This window comes from Paramisgurnus dabryanus, chromosome 5, assembly GCF_030506205.2.
Source record: "Paramisgurnus dabryanus chromosome 5, PD_genome_1.1, whole genome shotgun sequence".
Taxonomy (NCBI): Eukaryota; Metazoa; Chordata; class Actinopteri; order Cypriniformes; family Cobitidae; genus Paramisgurnus; species Paramisgurnus dabryanus.
Window position 1 is genome coordinate 33,669,063 of NC_133341.1, and position 27,104 is coordinate 33,696,166.

Consider the following 27,104-nt stretch of genomic DNA (forward strand, 5'->3'; position numbering starts at 1 on the left):
TATGTTTGTTTCCTTCGTGTTTTTTCCACACCCGTGACGTTTATTCTGATCAGCCGGTTTGTCCGGTTGAAGGGCGAGGCCGTTACAGCGCGTGCCGGTGACGCCGCACCTGCCACTGGCTCATGAATATTAATTCGTTAACGTGACGTTCGCCTAAGAAGCTTCATTGATTGGTTGAAAAGCAGAGAATCGCAGGTAGCGAAGGCTTGGCTTATGAATTTTAATTCGCGCTCGTGATTGGTCGCCCATGGAAGCTTTCCGCATTACGTCGGAACAAGCAAAGTAATATTCATGAGTTGATTGTTGTGATTCGTTCTTCGCGCCACGCCCTCTCAACGCTGAAGTTTCACTTGCACGCCTCGAACCCTGAAGATTCACGCGCATTGTGTTCAGTCTCATGGAGTAACTCAACTGTGTCGCCAAAACAGGTAAATACTCAACATCTCTTTGTGTAATGTAAACATGTCATGGCGTAAATAAACTCATTGAGGTTTTTATTTCATTTAGTTTAGTTTGATTTAATAGTTACTTCAGATACCTTTTACTTTTATACATGGTATCAAATATCTAAAAGGGCACGCGGTCGTAATGTTTTATATTTAAAGTGAATATTTTATTCCTCTCAGTGTGTAGAGAATATAAAGAGCGATAGTTTCTTGGTAAATGGCATCTATTGATAAGTTACCTATTAGTGCTAACAGGTGCAGAGAGCAGATTACATGACACTGCCTCATATATGGCTTTCTGTTTATTATTATTTCATGTTTTAATTCACTGTAATGCTCAACAGACAAAAGTTCATTTATACTTACAGATGAGATTATGTGTGAATCAATGTTTCATGGCACTTTACAAAACACATGTCATGTATAATCTGTTGACCTTACATGGTTACTTATGCTTGCTGCTGTTATCTAAATTAACATCCACCTTATGACAGAAATCCATGTAAATAAATAATATTTAACTCCTGACTGATGAAGTGAAAGAGACCTGCACTGGGATGTGAAGTGATCCTCATGCAAATCTGTGCATAATCATTTGCATGTGTTCCTAGTGAGCATGAGGTCTCAACAGATCTATTTGCTGTGAACTTATTTACCCTGTTTCATGACTAAATCAGGTATCATCTCTGTTTTTAAAGCGTATAAGAATTAATGGATGTCAGGAAAAAAATCTCCCCTGTATTTCAAATCTTTCAATAAAAGGATTTAGGGCTGTCAAATGATTAATTGCGATTAATTGCATGCAAAGTCAAAGTTTGTGTTTGCATAATATATTTGTGTGTGTACTGTGTGTAATTATGTATATATAAATACATACACATTGTATATATATGTATAGATAAGAAACATTTACATTGTGTGTGTGTGTACATAAATTCAATTTATATATAAATAAAAAAAAATTTAATTTGTGTGAATATATATATGAAGAGTTTTGTTGCAAAACGAGATAAATCTGTTTTAACATTTTTGTCAAAACATGTTTATTATTATGTTATTATTTTGTTTTATGGTGCTACTCAACTGCAGTTGAATTGATATTAATTGGAATGCCAAACCAAAAAACGAGATTTCTGAAAAAAAAAACTTATCACATTTTACAACGAAACTCTTCATATACACATAATTATGCAAACACAAACTTTTATTTTGTATGCGATTAATTGTGATTAATCGTTTGACAGTTCTATGAGCATCATGTATAGACACGCTGCTTTGATGATTGATCAACCAAAAATTTTATTGACTCTTTTAGCCGGCACCATATGGCAGTCATGAGCTTTAAAATGAGATCAACATATTTTCTTACTCCAGCTGTATATCTCACCTGACAAAACTGGCTTGCTGTTGGACTGGTTTGTTGAAAATGAAGACAGATTTATGTTGGGTTGCAGTGTAAAACACAAGAAGTGAGCTTTTTTTTCTTTCTCCACCCGCTGGCCGTAGATAATGTTTCAAAAAGATCCTGCTTGTGAAGTTCACTGAAAGTTTGAATATCATTCACTACAGTCTGAGGAGGGATTTACCAACAAGCCAGACTGGGAAAAGTTGTTTTGAGCACAGATAAGACAACGTAGGTGACCGTTTGAAATGTCAACATTGGACTGCTTCACTTGATTTCAAGCGAGTGTAATCTGAGATATTTAACAATGAATGACGTGTTGTGGATGAGAAGAACTTCTAGGGTGGATTGAGAATATCAGATGAGATTGATGCTGGTCATTTATTGTGGCAGGGTGTGTATATTTAGCCTGCAGAAAAACGTCTAGTCGCTTCTTGTTTGAGTAAATCTAGGTTGGTAGAAAGCTTAAAAATCTAGCCCAACCAGAGGAACGTGGCCTCGGAGAGCTCAACCAACTGGATTTGGGTTGTGTGTCTTTGCCAGAATAGACTGATATGATGCATTAATATCTGCTTATGAGTGACTTAACTGAGAGTTTTTAGTGCATTTGTGTGATCACCTTTAGTAAAACATGTGGTTTATCTTATCTGTGTAAGAAGTGAACTGTGGGTAACTTTAGAAAAAGCATCAACACAAACTTGAAACACAAACATATCTACACGTGAATTACGTACTTACACATACATATTATTTATTAAATGGAGTTTTAAGTTAAAGTTCATGAGGATCTTGTTCGTCTGGTCCTCCTGTCAATCACAACACGAGGACAAATGAACAGCAGCTCCTGTGATGATTCTTCTGGCATTCCTTTACCAGCCCAACTCCATCTTGACTTTACGTGATCTAATTTAATTTATTTGTCTGGCGGGAGGCGGCTTAAAGCTCCAGGTGAATTACACGATGTTGGACTTTCCTTTTACAGACAACAGGACAAGTCTGTTTACTCTATGTGCTTATCTTTACCACTGTCAAAGATTAGATTGACATATCAACCTGTTCTCAGATTGACATCTAATCTGTGTATTAACAATAAATAAAGATCATCATTGATGTTGTTGAATAAGCAGTACAAACATTCTCATTAATATCACAAAGCTTCACAGAGTTTTATGCTAATAAAGTTAGAATTGACTTTATTATACTGCGGTGTTTACACCAGCAATTCAATAACTCTTGTAAATTGTTTAGTGCGTCTAGATGATAAACCTTGTCCTGCAAATCCCACATTCAATATTTGCATTTCATGCAACACAGGACAGTGCTGCGGCTTTAATGCAGGACACCAAATAAACTTGGAATGTGTTATTACTCTCGGAGAGCTCAGTAGACGTCATTCATGTTAACTTTAAACGTGTGTGTCAACCTCATGCCATCATATTTATCATAAAAATGTCTGTTAATGCCACTGAAATGAGCGCGAGTCACAAATGTGTTTCTCTTTTGTTTTCTCCTTCAGGTGCAGTGTGTAGCCATGGCTGCATGGGTGGAGGCGACCACAAGGGAACTGAGCAAGTCAACGCCGCTCATTAACCAAAGCAAACCTTCAGTTTCCGCCTCCATGATCTCTGGAGACATGGGGAAGCCGGCGCTGGGCCCAAAGCCCCATCTTATGCCAAAACCATTTTCCCTCCAAAGGAACGCAACTGTCCGTCCGATCAAAGCCCCAAGAATTGAAGTCGGCAAACTTTCAAGGGCTGCGTCTTCCGATGCGCTCGACTTCAGGAAATCGGATTCGGGAGAGACTAACATTGATGAATCCATAAAACCAAATGCAAATGGCACTTTAAATGCAGCTCCTAAACCGAACCCTCTCACCCCAAAACCTGCCTTAACGCCAAAGCCTAAATCTGTCCCTGAACCTAATAAACCAACCAGTCCAAATTCAAGGCTAGATATGAGTGCCATCTCAGCTGAAGACGTTCAGCCCAGAAGCAGAGCAAAATCTTTGGGTTCTCAGGACCAAAAGCCTCTCAGACAAAAGCCAACCGATGCCAAAGTGTCTTCAGCGTGCTGGCCGGCTAGAAATCGTCTCTCTGTTGGGTTGACCTCCATGTTTGAGTCATCTTCAAAACCAGAGAGAGAGGTTAGTTCTGTTAGACGAGATGCCAAAACCAGCAGGACAGATAAACCACCGCTTTCACCAATAGAGTCGAGGTTTTCAAAGCCACAGGTGGAGACAGAAGAGGTGGAGGACGAGGAGATCAGCGGGAGCAGCATTAAGAGACGCATCAGTCTGCTTTTTGACCGTTCCTCTGCCTCCCATACCAGGGACGCTTTCAATAAAAAGGACACTGCATCTCCTGAAATATCAGTCGATATTAAACAGAGAATCAAGAATCTGAGCTTGACTACGCATGAGCCAAGAGTTCGGCTGTCATCTGCTGGTGACCTTAAAAGGTTCGTAAATCTGCATTTCTGTTCTTTAGGCCTAATAGAGTTTATAATGCAGTTGTGTTTGAGTTAAGTTTCTAGACATCTGCAAGGTGTCCATGTATTTTTCATCTTATGTTCAAGAAAATGTTTCTAAAGCGTTTCAATTTTTGTAATTGCAGTCAACCGCATGAGAAGACATCGAGCAACTCAGACGAACCTTCGTTCAGTGAGGAATCCCTTGAGAAGCCTACACAGTCGACACCTGTACAAAACGGACCATCGAAACACTCTTCACCTCCCAACGCCGTGCCTGAGACGAACGTATTGCTGGAAAACAAGAAGACGAGCCTTCGCTCTACAGGTGAACCTGGTGCTAATGTGGGGGAAGTTGAAGAGGACAAAGAGAACCATGTCGCTGTGCCTCTGTACAGGAGGGTTGGGATAACCAAAGATCTAGAGAGAAAGAGACAAGAAGAAGAAGAAAAACAACAACAGAGAGAAGAGCAGCTAGAGAAAGAAAGGAAAGAGCAGGAAAGAGAAAAGCATTTGGAAAAAGAACGGAAACGTGCCGAGGAAGAGAGGCGCTCGAAAGAGGAAAGAAAACTGAAAGAGGAAAAGCAAAAACAAATAGAAGAACAGAAAAGGGAAGAGGAAGAAAGAATGAAAAGAATCGAAGAAGAAAGAAAACTGGAGGAGGAGAGAAAGAGAGAGGCTGAGCAAGAGAGTCAACGAGAGCAAGAGAGATTAGAACGAGAAAAAAAGATTGAAGAGCAGAAGAGAAGGATTGAAGAGAAAAGGGAACAAGAGAGACAGAGAGAGGAGTTAAGACTGAGACAGGAGAGAGAAAAAGAGGATAAGCTAAAGAAAGAAAGGGAAATGGAGGAGAAAAGACAAATTGAGGAGGAAAGATTGAGACAGCAAAGAAATAAAGAGGAGAGATTGAAGAAAGAGAAAGAAATGGAGGAAAAGAAAATAATTGAAGAGGAGAAAAGACTGAGACAGGAAAGAGAAAAAGAGGAGAGATTAAGAAAAGAAAGAGAAATGGAGGAAAAAAGACAAATTGAAGAGGAGGAAAGATTGAGACAGGAAAGAGAAAAAGAGGAGAGATTAAGAAAAGAAAGAGAAATGGAGGAAAAAAGACAAATTGAAGAGGAGAAAAGATTGAGACAGGAAAGAGAAATAGAGGAGAGGTTAAGAAAAGAGAGAGAAATGGAGGAAAAGAGACAAATAGAAGAGCAAAAAATGAGACTAGAAAGAGAAAGAGAGGAGAGATTAAAGAAAGAGAGAGAAATGGAAGAAAAAAGACTAATTGAAGAGGAGAAAAGATTGAGACAGGAAAGAGAAGAGAGATTAAGAAAAGAGAGAGAAATTGAAGAAAAAAGACTAATCGAAGAGGAGAAAAGATTGAGACAGGAGAGAGAAGAGAGAATGAGAAAAGAGAGAGAAATGGAGGAAAAAAGACGAATCGAAGAGGAGAAAAGATTGAGACAAGAAAGAGAAAAAGAGGAGAGATTAAGAAAAGAAAGAGAAATGGAAGAAAAGAGACTAATTGAAGAGGAGAAAAGATTGAGACAGGAAAGAGAAGAGAGGCTAAGAAAAGAGAGAGAAATGGAAGAAAAAAGACTAATCGAAGAGGAGAAAAGATTGAGACAGGAGAGAGAAGAGAGAATGAGAAAAGAGAGAGAAATGGAGGAAAAAAGACGAATCGAAGAGGAGAAAAGATTGAGACAAGAAAGAGAAAAAGAGGAGAGATTAAGAAAAGAAAGAGAAATGGAAGAAAAGAGACTAATTGAAGAGGAGAAAAGATTGAGACAGGAAAGAGAAGAGAGATTAAGAAAAGAGAGAGAAATGGAGGAAAAAAGACAAATTGAAGAGGAGAAAAGATTGAGACAGGAACGAGAAAAAGAGGAGAGATTAAGAAAAGAGAGAGAAATGGAAGAAAAAAGACTAATCGAAGAGGAGAAAAGATTGAGACAGGAAAGAGAAGAGAGGCTAAGAAAAGAGAGAGAAATGGAAGAAAAAAGACTAATCGAAGAGGAGAAAAGATTGAGACAGGAACGAGAAGAGAGGCTAAGAAAAGAGATAGAAATGGAAGAAAAAAGACGCATTGAAGAGCAAAGAATGAGACAAGAAAGAGAAAGAGAGGAGAGATTAAATATAGAGAGGGAGCTGGAAAAGAAACGACGAATTGAAGAGGAGGAAAGATGGAGACAGGAAAGAGAAAATGAGAGATTGCAGATGAGGTATGGGAGAGAGGAAGTTCCTACCAGTTATGATTTGATATCATTTGATACTGAAGAACCAAAACCATCACGGGGAGTAGAGTCCAGCGCTCGGACCAAGACTGTCTCACCTCAGACAGATGAAGTGATTTACGATGACTTCTCTGTTAAACCACGGAGATGGGGAACCCGGGAACGTCGTTCCTCAACACCATCTCCATCCAGAGAATCTCCTACTGTTAATGAAACTCCTGATTGGTTGCAATACAAATCCAATGATCCTGGATTCCAAGGACTAAGTGGAGATCAGGTCGAGATTAAAAATCTATTGCAATTTGCATACGGTTGAATAATGTGGATGAACTGATCAGATTTGAACCTGAACCATTTTAATCTACAGAACTCAGAAATCAGTAAGCGGCCACAGATTGTAGAGGAGTCTGAACCAGAAGATCTGTTGGGATCAGAACATGATGAGGTCACATCACATGAGGTGAGGTTCAGCTGGTTCTAGAGTTTTTGAAAATAAGCTAAATAGGACCCACTGTCATCTTCAAGCCACATCTAAAGTTTAAAAACTGTGTGGCTTAATCAATGTGTGTAGTTTACAACACAGGTTCATGCCATGTGACTGTATATGAAACGAAAAGATGATGCGATGAAGGACATTTGAGGGCTTTCTCAGTTACGCCCAGCACCGCCCACTGGCAGGTTCACACAGAGTCAGTGCCCAGAAAACGCCCATTATTTATGAAGTTCTATACCTCCCAAATGTTTAGAATGTTTGTTTATTACATACTTTAGATCATTTTGAAAATCAGCTTAAATCATCTACATGAAGATCTTTACTAGCCACAGGTGAGAGAGCAATAAATATAATTTGCTTTGAGTTTTGAGCATTGATACGAGACTCTTGTAGGCTTGACTAGAGACTTCAGGACAAATCCTTTGTTTCGTTTGATCTTTGTGTCATGTTGGAATTTCTCACTGGTGTCTTGTGACGGAATAGTGTGATGTCGCCACAGTAGATGTTGTTTTGTGTTGGGTGTGTGCGCTTGTGGGTATGTGTGTATAGATGCATGTGTATATTTTTATATAACGCTTGTTTTTGAGTCAGGGCTAAGGCGTTCTCAAACAAAGCCTACTGACTTAAATGTACAGAAACAGGCATGGTTTCACAAACAAGACTATCCTAAAGCCAGGACTAGGCCTTAGTAAAATGTTTAAGCAAACATGCCTTTAAAAAGATGTTACTGGTGTTTATCTTGAGACAAATCAATAGCACTGGCTTATTTTAAGATTTGTCATTGCAAGTTATTTTCAGCCAAGACCGCTCAAACATGTGTCTTAGTCTTGGACTAGCATTAGGCCTTGCCTGTGAAACCAGGGGTCAGTGTACTGGATTTAACCTAATAGCTTGTAACTCCTCCCTCCCCTGTTTGTGCAGTGGGCATGAATACAAAATACCCTATCCATCAGACTTTCAAATAAAAATTTCATAGATTATTTGCTGAGGGACCTGAGTCAGATTAAGGGACAAGTATATCATAGAGGTCCATGACTTCACTCTTTTGACTTGGCCTGTAAGAAACAAACAAACTACCTAGCAGGGGTTGTTTTTTACGGTCCAGCTTGAGCCGGGCTACAGTCGAGCTTGAATAAAGCTTCAGTCGAGCTTGAGCCGAGCTGCAGTTGATCTTGAGTTGAGATACAGTTGAGCTTGAGTTAAGCTACAGTCGATCTACAGTCGAGTTTGAATTAAGCTACAGTCGAGCTACACTCGAGCTTGAGCCGAGCTACAGTCAAGTTTGAGTTGACTCGAGCATGAGTTGAGCTTGAGTCTAGCTTCGGTAGCCCTTGAGTCAAGCTGGAGCCCAGCTTTGGTCGATTGCTGTTGAGTTTCGGTCAAGCATGAAATGAGCTTATTTTGAACATGAAGCAAGCTTGAGTTGAGCATGCATCAAGCTTGTTTTATGTTCAACATAAGCTCCAGTTACGGTCGAGTTACAGTCGAGTTACGGTCAAGCTTCGGTCAAGCTTGAGTTGAGCTTTGGTCGAGTTTTAGTCTGTGCAGGCATCAATAATAGAACTTTGATGGGAATTCTGTGAAATGTTGTAAGGGCACATCAAGGAAGCAGGGATTTTTGGGGCTGAACTTCATGTAAATGATTTGCAAAGGTCTAGAGCTGATGTTTTAGACATGACATGTTGTGTCAGGATGGTGAAGTCCATTCATATGCAAAACAGTGTTTTTGCATGCTGCAAATAATCCACCAGTTTCTCTTCCAAAATAGTTTGGCACAGAAATAGGCAAATTATGTAAATGTTTTGACAATCTGAAAGTGGATCTATATTTTCTTTGCTGCTAAAAGCTGTTGTGTCTTGGCTGGTAATGGCTATGTGATTGTTTATGTGTCTCTGTGACACCCTTTAATGCAACATTTAATGCAAATTAATAATTGGAATGGTGCTTTATGTTCATTCTTTATGCAACAGAAGTGCTTGAGATCAACATGAAACTGTACTGAATTCAGCAGTTCATGATCTTATTAGGTGAGCTCCCATAATCAAGCAAATATTTCACAATAAAATAGAAATGGCCTTGTATGAGTGGTTTTCAGGGGTTTGGTGTGCAATTGCAAATTGCTACGTTGATCTTAGGGACTTTTAGCATGCTGTTACTGTGCGTTCACACTAGTGCTGGACCAGAATATTCGAATATTCGTTACGTAGGTTGACATTCGATTTTCAGTTTTGAGATTCGAATATATATATATAAATTTTTTTTTCAGCGTTAATGCAGAGCTTTTGCCAAGCAGGAAGTGCGCTTCACGCTCCCGCTCTATAGGTGGCGCAGAGAGACCAACATACATAGCCAACAACCACCAAACACCACCAGTAGAAGATCGCCTCGAACGTAAAGCACGCTTTCTGCTTTGGCATTCACGCTAATAGTGTTGTAAATAACGTTCAGTTTCTTGCAAAAACTGATTGATTTGCTTCACAAGACGTCAATATGTCACACGAGGTTATGAAGGATTACTTTTGTATTGGATACAGTGTTGGGTGTAACTAGTTACAAAGTAACTAGTTACTGTAATAATATTACTTTTTTCAGTAACTAGTAGTGTAAGGCATTACCCGTCTCAAAATGGTAATATTATTACAGTTTTCCTGAGCTAGTTACTTGAGTTACATTCGCCAGTAGCACCTTCATCACACAAGGCACAAAACACAGAGAACAAAAGGGAAGGGGAGGTGGGCGTGAATGGAACAGTGATTGGTCTAAGTTTGGCACGAGGTATCATTTACCATCACCGATTGGTCGACACCCGGCAGCCAGCAGCACAGAGCGGCAGTGGCACACTCAAAGACAGATCGGGAAAATGGAAGCGTCAACAACGGCAAGCTCTTTTTCAGAGGAAGGTTCCCAGCAACAGAAAGCTAGTTTCGACGGGTGGAGATTCGGTCATATTTTATTACGTTCAACGGAAGGAAAATAACTTGACGGTGAAGTGCACACTCTTTAATGTTTCTCCGAACGCTGTGCCCCACGTCCGGTAGCGGGTAAGGAAGCCAGCATTTTCTTGGCCGTGGCTTGCCCAAATCTTGTCCAGAAAAAAAATGTAACTAGTAATATAACTAGTAATATAACTAGTTACTTTCTCCAGGGAGTAATAAAGTAAAGTAAGGCATTACTATTTTTGAGAGTAATATGTAATACGTAATATATTACTTTTTTGAGTAACTAGCCCCAACACTGATTGGATATATATGCTTTAGCTCTCGAAGTGGCGGATCGGTTGACTTGTATGACAGAGCACTGGGGTTTCTGCAAAATATCTTCTTTATTGTTCTACTGATGAAAAAACATATTGAATGGTGTAAGTGTTATAAATAAACTTGATTTTGAAAGTATGGGTTAGGGTTATTCGTTCATTTTTTTCGTTGTTTTATTTAAATGGCCTACCCTTTACGTTGTCAGTAATTACTGTGCTGCTCATTTCTGATACAGTATTGTTTGTTTGTTAGAAAAATGTTAGGCTACCTTATTAAAAGTATTGCTCTTGTCCATATTGCACGAAAAAAAAGGCACTACACTCCCTTGGGTCCACAGCAACACATCCGCCACATAATAAAACTATAGACACACACATGCACAGAGAGATTCCTGCCTTTATTAAATAGAAAAATATGTTCAGCCCCTCCTTCCGAAGCTTTGAATTTTCAATTTTATTTCTACTAGAGCTTCAAAGCTCATAAAATGGTATTCAGAACAACCCTAGTTCACACCAGACGTGATAGAGGTGTCAAAAACACACTATTGACACATATTTGGACGCTTGAACATTTTGAGTTTACTCGCTTCATTCGCGCGTGAAATTCTAGTCGTTCACATGGAAATGTCTGCGACTGCTCGCTTCCTGTAATCACGTTACTACTAGAGCAAGCTCCTGATCGGTTAACTCGGCGCGAATATCTGCCAAAGTTCAGATTTTTTCAACTCACGCATGTCCCGCGGCAAAGCTCAATTCGCGCGGAATGTGTCATCAGCGCCATTCACAAGTACCGCGCCACAGGATGCCAATTCGTGTCTTTGCATTGACTTATGGCGCACTCACATTATCCAAACCAAACCATGCCCCAGCGGGATTGTCACCCCTCCCTACTCCCCCAGATGCATGCACTCACACTGTACGTTTATCGATCCGAGCCCGGGCGCGCTTTCGTCATTAAGATGCAATTGTTTTGAAAAAAGCAGGAAGTAAAGCTCTCTTAACACTGGAACCCACCTTAAAGATAAGTTTGTGTTTTTATTCGGATTCGTTTGGTGCACGATTACAGACTGCCCTCTCACATGTCTTTATATTTCTTAGTTGATCTGTCACGTGTGCAGCTCGGGCATTCACGTAACTCTGCTGCGCGCATCAAACGTTTTTTACGGAGGCAGATGAAGGTAAGTGGTCGCGTAACTGACGTCTTTACCTTTTGAATCGTGCTGAGCTCAAGTGAACCACTCTCCAGCCCACCTCTGCAACCTGGCCGGGCCGCGGTAAAGAACGATCACACTAGTCAAACAAACCAGGCTTTGGGGGTCAAACGCGCCCGAGCGGGGTTTGGATAGTGTGAGTACACCCTTAACGTGTAAATCACTCGCACTTGCCACCTCCTCCGTGTCTGGTGTGAACGCACAGTTATACAATTATTAGGGTGTTATTGATCGTTGCTTTACTCAGATGTTAGTGATGAACCTCTGTATTTACCTGCATTAAAACGTTAGGTAAAATCACACAGCCAGGTGTTACAAATACAAACCGCTTCTGATTCAGCAATAAACATTTTTCTAGTTTGAAGTTGATCTTTGTAAGTGTACTATCACAAAACTCATAATGGGTCTTATTTCTTTTTTTCTTTCTAACAGTTGAACAAATTCAAACATGAACCTAAATCTTCTTTAATCCCTTCCTACTTTCTCTCTCTCCCTCGCTCTGTCTCTCTCTCTCTCTCTCTCACTCTCTGAACTTTGGTTGGATTTGAGGGGTGTGTCTTTTTCCGGTACTTGTTCATACCTGCAGCGTGTCAAGCATATGAGGTGGGCTACTGAGAAATATTGCTGTGTGTTGAAATGGGATCTGGTCACTAAAGCACAAGAGACGAGTCAAGTTTAGTTTGTATCTTATCCAGTCAAGAAGAGGAGTTTGTACAGCAGAAAGCTGAAGAATGGATTAACTTGTTTCATGTTTTAATGGAGTAAAGGTGTCGAGGAATGATGGACAACTGAAGCAGTTTTATCAGGGATGGGCAGGTTTGGTTTTTGCTGATTCACTGGGAAAATCTATAGATTAAAATGTTTGACGTTGGTTTGTGCCTTTGTTGACTATAAAGTCTTCAAGACCTCCAATCTGGGCCTTTTTCCCAAACAGCCTACTGAAAGAATTGACAATTTTTTGATGTCAACAATTTCAACAACTGGATAAAATCATTCCTGGAAAGATTAAACCGCCTGTTTTCCAAAGGGACTTGTTAGGGTAACAGAAGATGCAGAATCTGGGTAATAAACTGTCTGAGGTTCAGACTCAGGTGTCCGGCTGGATGGGCAACATGCGTCGTTCGTTACAGGAGGCTGTGGAGTTTGTGTCGGGCACTCTGGAGCGTGAGCGAACCGTGGAGGAAGATGAAGAAAGGTTGGGAACGTTAGGGAGAGCCATCTCACCGCTGAGAAGTTTCGCCTCTCGTGGTCGACAGTCCTTGCGAAATCTTTCTCAGCAAAGCCGACAGCGGTTTTCACTGCGCAGGCGCGCATCTACGTCAAACACCACGCGCGTAAGACTTGCAGCATTCTCTGATTCACAGCATGGCTTCTTTACACAATAAATTCATCCACATTATTATACTGCATTGTTTATGAGACACACAAAGATCCAGAAGTGTTCAGAAGCTGTGAATGTTTGTACTGTATCTCAGATAGACGACTTTATCTTTATCTTCTGGTCTGTCTGCTTTATTTCCTCTTAAACTCTTTTTCTAGATTCTTCCACATGATTTTAAGGAATTGGAAGTTGGTGGTCTCATATTTGTCTCTATATTTAGCAGCAGAAAAGTTATTGGTTAGAAAACTTGCAGTTTCTTTTTATTGCAGAGGTCTTCAACTTTTTTCAGGGCAAGGACCCCTGAGAAAAGAGAGGCATGAAGCAGGGACCCCCTGATACTAAATGTGTAACAGACATTTTTAAATAAGCAGTAAAGTACGAGAAGCTGCTTTATTGTATTAAAGAGCAGCTATTACTTTGCTGAAAAACAACATTATTTTGTGTATTTGGTATAATACAATGTGTTCACATTGTTTATTGTTAAAATCAACATATTATTGGCCACATACCGTACATTTTTGTAGCTCCAGATTTCACTCTCTTTTCCTGAAACGCACGGATTTGAAAAACGTTGTGTCCCTAATTGGCTAGCTAATCTTATTTTTCCTTAATACCTCTGACATCAACGGGAAATGTGACGTTTCTTACCATGTTTGAAAGATTCGGTTGCTAACAGGAGTTAACTTACAGGCTGTGAGTCAGAAGCGGGAGGATTCTGATAATTTCGGTCTTGTCTACATCACCAATCCCAGAGATTTACATTGGAGACGATAACTCGCGTCATCATTTACTTTGGGATTTCAGATATTTCGTTTTTGTCCACAAGCTAAAATTGCACTGCACCTTCCATAAGTCTACATGGCTGCACACGTGCCCAACTTAAGTGAACATTGTTTGTAACGTTTTGTACGGGTTTTACATTTTTAACAAAAAAAAAATGCTTGTGATTAAACATAATTTGGCGGACCCCCTGCAGTTCCGTCCACTGATTTATTTAAATGACAGGACTATGCATAGAGCGTTTAAAGAGCACCTATTGTCCGATTCATGATTTTACATTTCCTTTGGTGTGTAAGTGTGTATTAGTTCATGTTAACAATATGCAAAAGGTACAAACCCTGAAGTTATTGTCTCCAACATAAATCTCTTTTCTTGGACTACAAAAAACACACTTTAGATTGTAGGAAACAGTTTACTTCCTGGGATTGGTGATGTAGTAAAGACCGACATTATCATAATTCCTCACGCCTGTAAGTTAACTCCTGTTAGCATTCCATTGGAAGCGAATCTTTCAAACATGGTAAGGAGCGTCACATTTCCGGCTGACGTCAGAGGTATTCAGACCAATCACAACGTACAGATAAGCTGACCAATCAGGGACACAGAGCTTTTCAAATCCGTGCGTTCCAGGGAAAGAGTGAAATCTGGAGCTACAAAAATTTACGGTACATTCAAGGCCGCCTTAATGCACGGGCTTACCTGGGCTGAAGCCCAGGGGCCTCCCAAGTTCAGGGGCCTCCCAAGTTCACGTTCATATTGTTTTGTAACTTGTCAGGTTATCTGTCAATCACTCTAACTGCACGTTACATGGCTGCTGATTGGTCCGTCGTAACTTACCTTGAAATAAAATATCAGACGTAACAGATTTTTCTATTCCGCGTAATGTAATTAAGTGCGCGTTGTCAACTTGTCATTCCAGCATGTTAGACTGAATGTGACAGAGAAACGGGAAATAATCCACCAACAAATGAAAGAGTCATTTCTGAAATTTCATAATAAGCACTGCAGGTCTCTCTCTTTCGCGCGCGCGCTCGCTCGCTCTCTCTGTGCTCGTGCAGTTGTCTGAGTCTCTGGCGTGCAAAAAGTCTCTCCAACTGTGCGCAAGATACTGTGCCGCCAAATAAAGAAAGGAGTTCCCAAACATATTAATGCTGTTCGTTGTTATAAAGTTTAAGTTTACTCGCGTTTATATCAGTGACGCGTGCGCAGCTGTTGCGATGTAGTTTGACGCGATGTTAGCTCACAGTACACATCTGTTGGTTTAGAAAGACGACGCAACGGTAAATGTGCAAGTCAAAGCGCGACAAGACCATCTCAAATAATCATCCCCTGATCGCACCATTCATATTTATAATCTCCTTATCTAAAGATCTTATTTACAGGTATGTTCCCTGTCTGTTTTGTGCATATTCATACGAGTTCGTTTTACATGCGTATGCATAAATACTAAATACAATACTATATCTTCAATAGCCTATAAATAACTGATTAAAAAACAAGATTCTGTCTATAAAGACTTATATTTTGTTAACATTAATGCATTTTCACTTTAAAACTAACTTTAACTTCTTATATTTTTAAAACTGTGGTGAGCATTTAGTTAGTGTGCAATTTTCTGCAAATTTGTATATTCCAAAAACAATAAAGCTTATAAACATATATACTCTCACACATTTTGGTTTTATTTTCACCACAAGTTACTGTGTGTGGTTGTTAAATAAAGTGTCTTGTGTTTATGCTCAAGTGTGCTCAGTGATATGTTAATAATGATATTATGGTGTCTTCTTCTGGGTCAAAGAGGGAAAACTCACTGTTTTATGGATTGAAAGAAACTAATGCATTATGTGATGTAGATTACCTAGATATTACACTTATTTTTTTTAAATGAGACTATAAATTGAGGGTATGGGGGGCCTCCAAAAGATCTCAGCCCCAGGGCCTCACATTGGGTTAAGGCGGCCCTGGGTACATTATGTGGAAAATAATGTGTTTGTAACCATAGACCATGCGAACACATTGTATTGTACCAAATACACAAAATAACATTTTTTTTAGCAATAAAAGAGGTGCTCTTTAACATAACAGTGAGAGTTCATCTTGGTATTCCCAAAAGGCAGAGGGAGTCGTTGACTTTTTACACCCAGTTTACATTATATCAATCACACAAGATGAATTTTTAGGCTGTGTACGTAAATTAATTCTTACTTCTGATGTTATTTGAAATGTTTATGTTTTAATCGGGCAGGATAAGAGATTTATAGAAAACATTAAAGTAAGTGGTTTATGGTTCAATTTTCCACATACCGTACATTTTTGTAGCTCCAGATTTCCCTTACTGTACGCTCTGATTGGCCTGAATAGCTCTGACGTCAGCCAGAAGTGTGATGCTTATTACCATGTTTTGCATATCGTTAACATGTAGCCTACTAATACACACTTAGATTTAAGCACGTTTGTGATTAATAATACATATGCTTCAATCTGTCCGCTGATCTGATCGTGTAATGAAGATGAATGTTTAGTAACTCATTGTTAAAAAAGTAAAATATACTAATTAAATAAATTACTATGTACATGCAAGGACGTTTGCGTTGTAATAAAGTACAGTGAGACTTCAGATATAAAAACAGAGACTGGTAAAGTAGTGTTTTATAACTTCTATTCATTTAATAGAATGTTTGGGAATACCAATATGGCGGCACGGTGGCTTCACACTTGTGACGTCATGTGCAATCCTGTCATTTATATACATCAGTGGTTCTGTCATACACACCCTGTGGCCCATACGGCAAAAATATATATTTTTAAATATACCTTTAAATATATTTCAAAATATACAAAAAAATATATTTAGGAATATTTTTCACCAATATATTTTTTGGCCATTAAAAATTAAAAAATTTGAAAGCATTTAAAATATATCTAACCTACGATAGCTGTAAACAAAATAGTTTTAAAAAGATTAAAATTAAATAAATTTTTAACTTAAAAAATATAGTAGCCTGTATTTAGCATATATTTAAAATAAAATATATTTTGGAAAATAATAGTTTTTTACCATATGGGTTGTAAAATTAGAAATGTATTTGCTTGCTTTAAAATGTTGATATATAAAGGTTAAAACTAAATACATTTTCAAATTTTAAAAATATATTCAATTGAGCATACTTCCTACAGAATGTATTTAGCATATATTTAGAATATATTTCTGGACAGAGAAATGTGTGGGCTGCGGACCCCCAGTTGATGGGCATGTGTGTTCTCAATGAAATCAAATAAAAAGTTTGTCTATCTAAACATAATATTTATAAAACACAGCGTTGAATATGTCAACTTTCCGAATAACCAGAATGTCTCTGAATGGCTGTGATATTTACACCACTTTAGTTTTCATCTGCAGGTCAGAAACACACAAAATAATGCTTGGTGAATCTTAAATGTTAAATGATTGTTATTATTGAATATAAAGACAGATCAGCGTTGGACAGTTTCTCTGCTTTTCATCATTTGAGTGCTTTCTGTCAGTGTTGTACACAATGTTGGGCGTTCTTGAATTATTTCACCTGGAATCTGGAGTTGTCGAGGCTTGTTTTTACTTTTGATGTTGGGTCTGTGTGTACCTTTAATTTCATAAAGTCTTTTTTATTTGGCAGCTGTCTCAGATTGATTCTGTGCTAACCTGGCAACACACTGTAGATAGAGAGACCTTAGATTGACATGTGTTACAACAGACACATGTGTGTGTGTTTGTGTGCGCGCGCATGTGTACTCATAATGGCTGATCTGAGATCAGTAGAGGAGAAACTCGGTCCTCTCCCTGATGACTAACTAAACAAATGAAAGCTTCATCATTTTCCTGATTCAGGTCCGGTTAAGTCTGTTTGTTTATATGCACTGGTAAAAGTGGATTTAAATGATTTGTCATTGTTGTGTTTTGATGCAGTCAGGTTGATTTAGTGTAGTTTTGTGTTATTCTGCATTTCTGCACAGTGATTTCATATTTAACTTCTTAATACAGCCATGTTGTTTTACTCCTCTTTTCTGATCCTTTACAAATATTTATCTAATATTCCTTGACTTTTTACACTATAATGTAGCCTGACGTTGTCATACTCAGTTCTAGTCAGAATTATACCGCTCCATTGGGCTTCGATTATGGGTTGTGTTTCAACTGAACCAGGACAAAAAAATACCTCTGCACTTAATTGGATAGACCTACAACCAATCAGAGCAACCGAGTGTGCGACATATGTTGAAATGGCTTCTTTTGCAGCCTGACCTGAACTGCTAGTTATTTCACTACAATGACACTAATATTATGATTGTACTAAGACTGAGTTACAACATTTCATTCCTATCACAACATTGTGAGGTATTTACTAAGTCAGACTATCTCTTAGATTTTGTAAGTTAGATGAACTTCATCCACAGGCTTCTGAAAAGGAGCTAGCAATGACCGCTAGTTATATCCACATTGTCGTGCACACCGAGTTGCCCATTTTCATTGTGTCCCATCTTCTTAGTGACCACCGGAGTCAGCTGATAAATTAAACCTTTGCCGAATCCCATAGTAGGGACGATAAATTATCTTTCGATCAACAAATTCCTTGATCGCGTTTCTCTGTTCCTCTTTTAAAATCAATGCGCTGTCGATATCTTCTAAAACAGACTCAATGGCAGAATCTTCACATCTCAATTCTCCAGTGGCAGCTGTGTTTGTTGTAAACGGATTCAACACGTGCGCTTTGGTGACGTGGTTGATTACGTTACTGTTGATCATCTGTCCATCATCATATAAAGCCTGCCCTGACAGTTTGATTGGTCCGAACAGTTTTTGTTCGAGCATAGTAGCACCACCACGGAGCGACTCCAGACCCGCTGGCACCCAGGCATATAATGCACATCAATGCTAATATTGCATTTCAAGCGTAGAAGGATAAACAAACAGATCTTCAGGAATTTGTTGATACCGATGGCCCACTGTTAGTTTACTAAACGGGACAGGAGAAACCACACTGCACCTTTGGTTGATGTCCTCATGACAACATTGTGTGATGGACTAATAAGATTTTAGAAATAAGTATACAGTTTGTTTTCAAGTTTAATCTTACAACCAGGATTATTTGACTTTTGTTTTTCACTTATATTTTCCCTCTGATTGCAGAGGTTCAATTATGGTTATTGTTGGAGTTTGGGATGGGTTTAGGTTTTATTTACAAAAAAATTGTCCTTGTGTCAACACAAAATGTTGCCCTGAAGACATCTCTTACTTGCCTGCACCTTTAAGAAGCTCTGGCTGTGTGTCTGAAACACAGAAATGAATGAGGGGTGTGGTGGACAGAACAATGCTTTATTTGAGTTCTACTCAGATCAGATTGGATGGATGTATAAAGTGAACTTTAGTTGATCTGGATTTATAGGTCATCTCACACAGATTCTGTTTAGGAGAGTTTGTTTTTTGTCTCCTGGTAACAAAACTTTACATGAACCTGTTTGATCAGCAGAATGACATTCAAAACATGTGTGTGTGTGTGTGTGTGTGTGTGTGTGTGTGTGTGTGTGTGTGTGTGTGTGTGTGTGTGTGTGTGTGTGTGTGTGTGTGTGTGTGTGTGTGTGTGTGTGTGTGTGTGTGTGTGTGCGTGCGTGCGTGCGTGTGTGTGTGTGTGTGTGTGTGTGAGTGTAACTGGTAATTATCACGTTGTGAGGACCATTTGTCCCCACAAAAAAAGGGATTGGAGTATTTTTGTGACGTTGTGGGAACATTTTGAGGTCCCCATGAGGAAACAAGCTTATAAATCAAACAGAATGATGTTTCTTGAAAATGTGAAGTAGGAGAAGGGTTTTTGTGATGGTTGGGGTTAGGGTTTGGGTTATACTTAGTATTTTTGTTTTGTTTTCTAGTAGAAATATATAAAAATTCTTAAAGCGAGATCTTGGTAAGCAAAGTGTCTTAAGATGTTAAGTCTTGTTTATTGAAATACATTATGAAAATCAAGTGGTTTATACTAAAACATGTCAAAACAGTACTTAGTATTGTGTCTTGTTTTCAATATCTAAAAGTCTTAAATCATGATTTATGTTCTTGATGAGCAAAATTACCTGATGCTTAAAATGAGCAAACAAATCTTGAAATAAGTTTACTCTTTTCTTAAACACTTAAAGCAGCAGGTGTCACAGAACTAAACCATTGTTGTGTCTCTCCTCGTGTCTGCAGAAGCTGTAAATCTTTAACATTTTACAGTTTCTTTATCAGCTGCATGAGATGAGAGCACTTTACATTTACTTCTGTTTGTGACGTTTATATTTCACACAAGGAGACATGCACACATAAACAAAACTGTCACAAACTACAAATTCACTTAAAATGTATATTTTTTTGTCTAAAAACTAAACTTGAAGAGTTTCGTTGCAAAACAAGATAAATCTGTTTATTATTATGTTATCATGCTATTATTTTGTTTTATGGTGCTACATAGCTGTATTTTTTAAGTTATGAAGGTTTAAATCAAAACAAAACAAATGCAGTTGAATTTTTATTATTTGGATTGCACAACCAAAAAAATTGAGATTGCTGAAAAATAAAAAAACAACGTTTTGCAACGAAACTCACTTATTTTTCTTAGGTCATTTTGTTCATCAAGAAAATACATCTTAATTTAAGAATTTTTTGATATTTGTACTGAAAGCAAGACACAAATACTAAGTAAGAAAGTCATTTTTTTTCAGTGTGTTTCAACTTAATTTAATAAGCTCAATTTAAGTTTCCTTTTCTTACCCCACTGGCAGATATTTTTGTTTTAAGACTTAATCTCTTCAATTTCATCATTTATTTCAGTAAACAAGACTTAAAATCTTAAGCCACTTTGCTTATCAAGTAAAAGTATCTCAATTTAAGAATTTTTAGATATTTGTGTCTTATTTTTTAGAAAATAGTGTTGTAGTACTTGAGATCGGTCTTGAGACCACTTTTTAAAGGTATTGGTCTCATCTCGGAAACAAACGAAGAGGACTCTGAATTTTATTTCAAGACCAGTCAAGATCACAGCTGATGTATTTTTTATCATTAACTATTAATTAATTCTTATAATTTACAGATTTTTACGGTGCCAATTTATTATTATTTTTTATTATTTTATCAACTTCTCTCATGGCATACGCACACACACACACACACACACACACACATTCTGGTTTCCATGTTTTGTGGGGACATTCCATAGACGTAATGCATTTTATACCATACAAACTGAATATTCTATTCCCCTTACCTGCCCCATTCCCTAACCCCAACCATCACAAAAACCTTTCTGCTATTTCACATTCTCAATAAACATCATTCTGTTTGATTTATAAGCTTGTTTCCTCATGGGGCCATCAAAATGTCCCCACAAGGTCACAAAAACACTGGTATTCCTATCTTTGTGGGGACAATTGGTCCCCACAACGTGATAAATACCAGGTACACACACACACACACACACACACACACACACACACGAGAAGTGCCTAATCATATGCATATTCCACATTTTATCATAAGTGTTTTAATGCAGTGACTTGCACTGGTCTTGGCTTTGTCTCGGTCTCGGCCTGTCTTGGTCTTGGTCATGACTTGGTCTCGGTTAAGGTGGTCTTGACTACAACACTACTGGAAAACAAGACAAATATTATATATTAAATAAGACATTCATTTTAGCAATGTGTCCATGTCAAGTCATTAAACATATAGACATAAAATCATCTTGTTATAGTGTCTATCTGTTATACCAGCAGCCATATCACCCTTTAGCCCAATGCCCACTGAAGCTAAGTAGGGCTGAGCCTGGTCAATACCTCCATTGTAGACCTCCTGGGAAAACCAGGTTGCTGCTGGTAGAGGTGTTAGTGAGACGGTGCTCATCCTGTGGTCTCCTGTGGGATGTGGACACTATACTGTCCTTTGGACGAGACGTTAAACCGAGGTCCTGACTCTCTGTGGTCATTTAAAATCCCGGGATGTAATTTGAAAAAGAGTAGGGATGTGTCCTGGCATTTGGCCAAACTTTCCCATTGGCTTACTAATCACTGATTGGCTACATGACTCCGTCTCCTCTCCACTGTGTGGTGGGCGCAGTATGGATGCTGCACATTGGTGGTGGTTGAGATGTAAAGCACTTGTGCTGCAGAAAAGTGCTATATAAATGTAATGAATTATTATTATTATTATGTACAGTGTACTGTGTCATGTGATCTCAACTCTTTTTCTTCTGTGTGTGTGTGCTGTGTTTACTTTGATCTTTCAGATTTTTGTCCTGGTGTTTGTTTGGTATGAGTTTTTGTCATACTTTATTACTTTGCTCAGTTTTTGGTGGCTTAATGCCAAGAATGTGTCACCTGATGAGCTTCTGGAATGATAAAATGATAGTAAAAGGAAAGAAAATATGTTACCTTTGCCAAAGGTATTTTTCCACAGAGCTGTTCTGAGGTATTGAGTCATTGATGTTTACTTTAATACGGCAGGACTTGACAGTAATCTGTGTCTCTACAGACTGAACTAAAGGACTGTGATGAAGATGAAGATGAAGAACAGGACCCGTTTGATGGAATCAGAGAGACTGATGAAACTAATAACTCCAATGATGAGTAAGAGCAACAACACAACACACCAACAATATATCTCACACTCTTACTGTAGTTTTGTTTGATCGTGCTGTGATTAACCTGGTAAACAAACTAACAACCTCTCCCAAATACAACAAATATTTGACTGAAGGTCTGTGTGAGTTAGGTTTGCTCAGACTGACTCCTACTGGTCATGAAGAGTATAAAACAGATCTTTCATTTTTAACCGTTTAGTCCTGGTGCAGAGAACCGACTCAACCAGGTTTTACAAAGACTGACATCTCAGGTGTCGAGACGATCCATTGATTCAGACACACCAGACGTCTCTGAACCTGAACCCATTCTGTTTCCTCAGGTACTTTTATTATAATGAGCTTGTGTTTAAATATATTTATCTTCATAGTGATGTTATATTGTTAAGTTATGTGTTTGTTTGTTTGTGTTGAACATTTGTGCAGCCTGCAGCTCCTCTTCTGGACTCAAGTTTGTTACGCTCAAAAGTTGATCTGGGGAAGAAACGAAGTATTAAACGCATGAGACCGTCTCGTGCCGTCCGACAGCGTGCGGCTCTGCCATCTCTCACAGAGGGAACCAATCTAGACTGGAGGTTTTGTGACTCCACGGGTCAGACATCATCATCATCATATCTACAAAAATCTTCATCTGTGCAGTTAAAACCGATTAATCAACCAAATTATCACAACTTATTACAGATGCTAAAGCTCCGTCTTCTAACGGACAGGACTCTGAATCAGAGGAGGAGACTTCTAAAGATGCCACGCCCACTCCCAGTCAGCCTAAACGAGTTCCTCTCTTTCCTGGAGTGGACCAATCAGCACTCATGGTACAGAATAACATTAACAGGATCATACATCTGCTTATTATCTGTTTTAAATGCAAATCAATAAAGCAGCTACACAGAAAACTTGACAGCAGGTGTCTCACAGAACTAAACCGTCGTATCTCTACTCGTGTCTGCAGAAGCTGTAAATCTTTAACATTTGACAGTTTATTGGTCAGCTGCATGAGTTGAGAGCACTTTACACTTACTTCTCTTTGTGCAGTTTATCTTTCACACAAGGAGACATGCACAAATAAACAAAACTGCTTGTAGGCCGGTTAAGGCGTTTTCATGTAATGGTAAATCTGGGTAGAAGACATCTACGTGTGCCTATGGGATCTAGCTTGAGCTGTTTATGATCTTTGCCAGATAAAAGAAAAGTGTTTGACACATTTATATGACCTTACTGTACATATCATCTGTTAAGAGTAAGACACCCTCACTTTCATGAGTTTGGTTACTTAACCTGCCAGACTACAAAGTGCAGTATAAGAGTTTCTCAAAATAAAAATCTAATTACACTGCAAAAAATTAGGGATGCACCGATAGGATTTTTTTGGGCCGATACCGATTTAAACAGACAACTTCTGGCCGACATCGATGCCGATACTGATATTAAACACTTGTATACAATACTATTAAGTTGGTCTATTAGCTAGTTTATTTCTGCATCAAATAATTTTTACTGAACATGGATTGGATCTAATTAACATTCAACTGACCAACCTAATAAGAGAGGAACAAATTAAGCTAAAACAAATATAATAAGACAGCATGACAACCTTCAAAGGTGATTTTTGCTATTCAGCATTTATTTTATTAACAATATTAACTCTTTTTTTTTTACATATGATGGATTTCTTTATGCAGTTAATTAATAAACAATCGGTATCTGCCTTTCTCGTGCTATTGCCGATAAAAAAATCGGCCGATAAATTCTTAAATTAAGATGCTTTTTCTTGATGAGCAAAACGACCAAAGAAAATAAGTCTAGTTTCTAGACCAAAAATATCAAATATAAGTGATTCTGTGCATAAAACAAACAAAAAAATCTGCCAGTGGGATAAGCAAATTTATTGAATTTTTCTTGAATTTAGGGTTTTAGGAAAATGTTCAAAATTTTTTGCTTACCCCATTGGCAGATTGCTTGTAATGGCAATTAATCTTTGCACAGCACAACTAAAAACTAGGGATGCACCGATACTGGTATCGGGTATCGGCCTCGATACCACATTTTCTAAAGTACTCGTACTCGTTAAAAGTCCCCTGATACCAGGGATCGATACCACGGTCTGAGAAATGTCTATTTTTGAGCGGCGTGTAAGGGGTTAATGCCTCTTGTGTTGTCCAAAGAGACAGAGTTTACAACAAACTGGAAAACTAGTCCCTTGTTTTTTTGTTAAATTATATGACTAAAGTGTTACCTGTAAATTTAAATCATGTTTTTTATTAAGTACTCGATATCGGTATCGGCAAGTACTGAAATGCAAGTACTCGTACTCTTACTCGTATTCTAAAAAAGTGGTATCGGTGCATCCCTACTAAAAACTAAACTTATTTTTTAGGTCATTTTGCTTATCAAGGAAATGCATCTTAATTTAAGAATTTTTAGATATTTGTACTGAAAACAATATACAAATACTAAGTAAGAAAGTCATTTTTTGCAGTGTTTTGGTTCAATATTGATCTCATTCAGTGTTCAAATTATAAGAATGATTATCGCTTTGTGGCAGTGCAGCACGAGAATTTTTAATTCATGTAGTATTTTATTTTTTTTAAACAGGGAACCCCCATAATTTATATTTTTGTGTTTTATATGGGGTCCAGGTCCACCCCAGCCCCCCCTCAATTCAAACACTGATCTCATCTCATCTCTGATCTCATCTCACAGGCACAGCTAAAGAGAAGAAGTGTAAGGATGGAAGCTGAAGCTACAGATGATCAAACGTCTCCGGTGGTCTCCGCTCGCTCCCCTCGCACACCCACCAGGTCTCTCGGCCCCAGAGTGCTGCCCCCTGTTGACAGCAAAGACGGCGGGTAAGTTCTGCAGAAACACTTCAAAAATATATGAGCGGTTATTCAAGAAGAAAGATTTTTGCCTGAACAGAAAGTAAAAATTATACAAAAGATCCACTTACACTGCAGTGTGTGTATCTGATATTTATAAACATCTGTGGTCAGGATGCAACAATATGTGTGGGGTTTACACTGACCTATGACCTTTGATACTGCTAATGGAGCATCATCTGTTTCTGGGATGTCATTTAACTGTGTGTGGACATGTAATGAATGATGTGATAAACATGAGAGAGAGATAACTGTAATGATTATGATTTATATGAATCTTTAGGGGCGGCGCTTCACCCTCCTGGCTGCTTGAGCTCAAATCCAAGAAGCGTTTGAGTCAACCTGAAAGTGACGTATGAACTGACAGATATCAGATGCTCAGGTGAGAATATTTCATAAATGCACGAATTGTAAAAAAAAAAAAAAGGAACTACTCGTGGTTTGGTTTTATCACTCATTGTATTATTTTACATGATGTTTTGATCATCTCCAGTTAGAGGGCGACAGAGAGTCACATCTACAGACCCAAACTCTACAAAAAGATTTAATACTAAGTTGGAATAGAAGAAAGTATTGTTACATCCAATAGTTTGCACACATCACCTTTAAGTTGTTTAGGAGTTTAATCCTCCTGTTTTAACTTTACAGAATGAATTCAGAGAAGAAGAGAGGTCTGTGATGTCATCAAGCTGCCAAAGGAACTGATGATGATGAGGATGATGATGATGTGCAATGAAATGTTCGATGCTCACAGTCAGAATGATCAGAGACTTTAACAAGAGACTCATCTAAAATATTATTACAACACTTTTCAGTACTGGAACAATGAAAGCCATTTAATTATGTTTACTTTTATCATGTTTTCATCCAAAAACCCAAAATCCCAGGAACACAAACGGGTTGATGTCGTTTGATCCGTGGCTGAATGTGTCAGGTCGTCCATCCGTGATCTCAATGCAATACTGCACTTTAAACCACAGGAGAAATCTCACAATCATGTGTTTCTGAATGTTTGTAAAATAAGATTATTCTCTTTAATTCTCTACAGTTTACTCACAGTGCTCTTTTTTTACTTGTTGTCTTTGGATCAACATTTACACAAGCAAATCAAAGCACGAGATGTTTAAATGTGTTTCAGTTTACTGTCGTTCATTTGTGAATGTTTCAGACTTCAGTCGTGTAAATCGCTGCTCTTCATCTGAGGAAAGGTTGAGCTGGGAAACGGGAGTTTTGTTGTATACAAATGAATTTTAATTTACGGTCATGGATCTTTATTAAATATTTTATAAAAGGTGACATCATTTTGTCTTGTATAGATGCATTCATTTTCTCGTAGTTCTTGGAATAAAATGTTTCTGAGTAACAGATTCAGTTGCTTGGTCATTACACAAGATTTTTTTAAGATGTTAAATAAACCTTTGGTGTCCCCAGAGTACGCTTGTGAAGTTTTAGCTCAAAATACCATATAGATCATTTATTATAGCATGTTAAAATTGACACTTTGTAGGTGTGCTGTTTTTGGTTGTCCTTTATAATGCAAATGAGCTGATCTCTGAACTAAATGGCAGTGCCATGGTTGGATAGTGCAGATTAAGGGGTGGTATTATCCTCTTCTGACATCACAAGGGGAGCCAAATTTGTAATGACCTATTTTTTCACATGCTTACAGAGAATGGTTTACCAACTAAGTTACTGGGTTGATCTTTTTTGCATTTTCTAGGTTGATAGAATCGCTGGGAACCCAATTATAACACTTAAACATGAAAAAAATCAGATTTTCATGACATGTCCCCTTTTAATACTTCATTTACATGATTCGGTGATACCGTGAATGTTCACAGTGTCTCAGTAACACATTTATCCTCTGATTTATAGATATAATCACACCTAATGCACAGTTTTATATCATTTTTATCTGTAGTTTAACCTTTTTGTGCTCTG

At 38.3% G+C, this 27,104-nt stretch overlaps 1 protein-coding gene across 1 annotated transcript; it reads left to right on the forward strand.

The window, feature by feature from the left end:
• Positions 1–331: 331 nt before the first annotated feature.
• Positions 332–26,530, forward strand: tnks1bp1 (tankyrase 1 binding protein 1). The gene is made up of 11 exons (XM_065251213.2): positions 332–428; positions 3,365–4,305; positions 4,461–6,813; positions 6,904–6,996; positions 22,182–22,276; positions 22,490–22,610; positions 22,714–22,879; positions 22,969–23,099; positions 24,988–25,133; positions 25,447–25,545; positions 25,812–26,530. The coding sequence occupies exons 2-10, from the start codon at positions 3,380–3,382 to the stop codon at positions 25,520–25,522; spliced, it is 4,107 nt and encodes a 1,368-aa protein (XP_065107285.1). The 5' UTR covers positions 332–428; positions 3,365–3,379; the 3' UTR covers positions 25,523–25,545; positions 25,812–26,530.
• Positions 26,531–27,104: the final 574 nt, after the last annotated feature.